General features: G+C 49.3%; 1 protein-coding gene across 1 annotated transcript; it reads left to right on the forward strand.

The window, feature by feature from the left end:
- Window positions 1-450: 450 nt before the first annotated feature.
- On the forward strand, window positions 451-3,064 carry LOC308609836 (homeobox protein prophet of Pit-1-like; the record flags this gene model as incomplete). The annotated part of the gene is made up of 3 exons (XM_081259130.1): window positions 451-559; window positions 1,748-1,980; window positions 2,726-3,064. 3 exons carry the CDS (start codon window positions 451-453, stop codon window positions 3,062-3,064), a joined length of 681 nt encoding a protein of 226 aa, XP_081115256.1.
- Between the last annotated feature and the right edge of the window lie 614 nt (window positions 3,065-3,678).

Here is a 3,678-nt window from a genome sequence, read left to right on the forward strand (position 1 = left end):
CGACCAGGCAATGATTGGATGGGCTCACAGGGGTGAGGAACAGGTCACTCCTCCAAGGCTCAGGGAGAAAGAGTTAGTGTGGGATTGCAAGCTGGGAAAGTAGGCAGCTGAGAGCAAAAGGAGAGAACGGCATCCCAGAGAGAGAAGGTGCAGGGGGAGAAAAGTGCAGACTAAAACAGAGAAACAGGGTGAGGGCAAGGCAGAATGAGATGATACTCAAGCAAAGGAATGGGGAATTAGAAATAGAAAGAAAAGTTAGAAAAAAAGGAGATAGAGAAAAAGGTCTATCTATCTATATCTACACAGGGAGAGAGATTCAGAGAGAGGTATAAACAGGGGGAAAGCAGTGAAATACAAGGCATAGAGGGGAACAGAAACAGAGAAAGACTGATCCAGAATCAGAGACTTAGGGACACGAGACTGAGCTGTCTTTGGTCTTTGTTGTGAGCCATGGATGCAGAAGGGAAGAGTGAGCAGGGTAAACAAAAGAAGGGGCGAGTTTGCAGCAGTCTCTGGCCCGAGGGCTATGCAGCCACTGGGACTTTGACCTCCACGGTGGGTGAGTGAATCTCTGGGGTGGTCCTGAGGATACAGCAGGTGTGCATGCTCCATGCTCAGGCTCCATGGGGCGATGGTTCCTCACGAGGAAAGTGAAGAGGAGAAATAAAAACCAGAATCCTAGAATGTTAAAAACAAGGGAATCTTAATACACATGGGCTGATACAACTCCTTTGCTTTACAGAGTGGCACACTGAGACCCTGACGGATGAGGAGGCAGCAGAGGCTGAGCTAAAAGCTGTCTCCTCACTCCTGACCTCCGAGTTTGCTCACTGCACTGCTTTCTCCAAGGATGAGAGTTGGAGGGGCCAGGGCTTTGGATCCGAGGAGAGCAGGGGCCTAAGTTCGACAGTGAGCACTGCATAGGGACTACCGCCTAGGTCCCCATGGGGATGGGATCCTCACTCCAGATATCTTTTCTCAGTGTGTGCCTCCCAGGTGTTTCCTTTTGCTCTTGTTCTCTATTCCCCGGCTGGCTCTCAGACTAATTAGTGTGGGGGCTTAGTGAGTCTGTAGGGAGAAGAGGCAGGCCTTTCCCACGAGCTCAGGTTCCTGCAGCCTGGTGGCCAGGCCAGGACTGGGATAGGGGAGAAGATGAAATGTATGTGTGAGGAGGGTGTGTCTGAGCAGAAGAGTGAGGAATGTTTCATCTTCCCAGGTGGAGGGAATAGGACAATGGGAACAATATAAAGGTTTAAGTTGCATGTGAACCATGAGAGCAGGGAGCAAGTCATAGGGGTCTTAGACAGAGACCTGGGCAGTTTGTTAGGTTGTCAGAGCGAATAGGAGATCCACAGGGTGAGACCCAGGAAGGTGGTATGTGTGCTGAGAGAGATGAAAGGCTATGGAGGGGCATGCCTTACATGGGGATGCATCTGGGGGAGTGTAATAGGGAGTGGGCACAAGGTGCAGAAGTGAGGCAGAGGGAGCGTGAGTGCCTAGGACAAGTGAGACTGAGGGGCGGACTTCATGTGGAGAGGGAAGCATGGGTTAAGGGAATCAGAAGTGAAGCAGGGCCAAGGCTGAGCTGGATTCAGCTAATTCTGAAAGCTGAAGAATTTCTGGTCAGGGCAGAGTATATGAGTAATACACTGGGTCCTAGTAGAATCTGGGGGTTCCAGCATATGTGGTCTGGGATGGATGGGTGGATCCATGTGGCAGCAAACTCTCCCTCCCCCCTCCTTCTCAGACATGAGCACTCAGCCCTACAGGAACCTCTCTGGTGTAGGAGTGGGGAGACCAAGTCTTTGCTCACAAGGAGAACAGAGGGGTCGCCCACATTCCCAGCGCCGCCACCACACCACCTTCAGTCCAGCGCACTTGGAACAGCTGGAGTCAGCTTTTGGGAGGAACTGCTACCCTGACTTTTGGGCCCGAGAAGGCCTGGCCCAGGACACAGGTCTCAGCGAGGCCAGAATCCAGGTAATGGCCCAGGATCCCCCGCCCACCATCCCCTGAAGAAATGCAGATTTAGTGATTGGGAAATACTGGGGCATAAATTAATTCTCAGGGCACCATAAACCTAACCCAAATGTTCACCAGAACAGAGTCTTACCCAACAGTCAGCATAACCTCATCTACGTCAGGAATTTCACTGGAGTTTAACCTTGGAGCTAACCTAATCTAACTTGAATTTCAAAGTCAAACCCCAACCTTAACAGTGATGTGAACTCCAACAGAAATTCAATCCTAACTATTCACACACGGATGTAACCTTGTCCCTAACCATGGTCTTGAAACTCAACCTGATGCTTGCTCAATTCTAACCATAGAGTTACTTAATCTTAAGAATAAACTGTACCCTAAATCTAACCTGGTCTGTAACAATTAAACTTATCCATAGTCTTAGTCTCTGATAACCCTAGAGGAAATTTCCCATTCTCTGTGGAGGTGAAATGCCACTATATCATGCTTATCTCTTTCTTTTTACAAGTTGACATTTCTTACTCACCCAAAGTTGTAGCAGGGCAAATTTAGATATGGATTGGGGGAATGGTGTGGGTCTTGCTTTGTCACTAGTCCTGGTTCAGCTATGCCTTCTGCAAGAGCTTTACTTCCTCTGGGGATGTGGGGGAGTCTTATGCCCTGTACCAGTCTGTAGCCGCATATGACAATGCCACCTATTTGAGAGAGGGGCTCTAATGAGGCTATTCTCCCTCCTCCTCAGGTCTGGTTCCAGAACCGCAGAGCTAAGCAGAAGAAGCAAGAGCGGTCACTGCTCCAGCCACTGGCCCATCTGTCTCCTGCCACCTTCTCCGGTTTCTTGCCTGAGTGCCCTGCTTGCCCCTACTCCTACCCAACACCACCTCCCCCAGCGACCTGCTTCCATCACCCCTACAACCATGCCCTTCCCTCACAGCCTTCCACTGGTGGTTCCTTTGCTCAACCCCACCATTCTGAAGACTGGTACCCCACCCTGCACCCAACCCCTGCTGGTCATCTGCCCTGCCCTCCACCCCCACCCATGCTTCCCCTCAGCCTTGAGCCACCAAAGTCCTGGAACTAAATTTAAACAAGTACTGATAAGGTAATTTCCCAGCCTGTGACCCTCACAAAACAGAGAAAACTGGGTGGTTTCCTTTCCTTCTAAGGGCGAAGTAGAAATATGGTGAATGACTGCTCAGAGACTGGGAATGTTAAAATGGGAGATCATGATGAAGGCTCACTGAGCTGATTAATTGAGTGAATTTAAGGAGGTGAAACTACTGGAAGATATAGGTAAAAAGCCCCAGTGGAGGTGACTGGTGGAAAAGTGACATTGAGGGAAGCAGTGGTTGCTGCTGGTGGCTGGAAATGGTTGAAGGGGATAGAACTTTTGGGACTTCACTCATTGAGATCACAGTTGAGGACCTTCATCCCCATTGTTTCTAGCTGATTTCAATAAGGCTTTTGATTTAAAGTCTACCTATACATCCCTTCCCCGTCACCACCATCCAAATCCATCATTAAGTTTTATTCATTCTATCCTGGAAATAGCTCTTGAAGTTATTCCTCTCCTTTCTGTTCCAGCAGACACTTTCCTTTTTCTGGCCCCACGTTTTCTAATTAATCCTCCTCCTTGGTTCCCTTAGCTCCAGTCTTCCCCACTTCCAAAAGGCTTTGTAAAGCTGATCATCAAAT

The sequence above is a fragment of the Mesoplodon bidens genome, assembly GCF_964165515.1.
Source record: "Mesoplodon bidens genome assembly, contig: HAP1_SCAFFOLD_559, whole genome shotgun sequence".
Classification (NCBI taxonomy): domain Eukaryota; kingdom Metazoa; phylum Chordata; class Mammalia; order Artiodactyla; family Ziphiidae; genus Mesoplodon; species Mesoplodon bidens.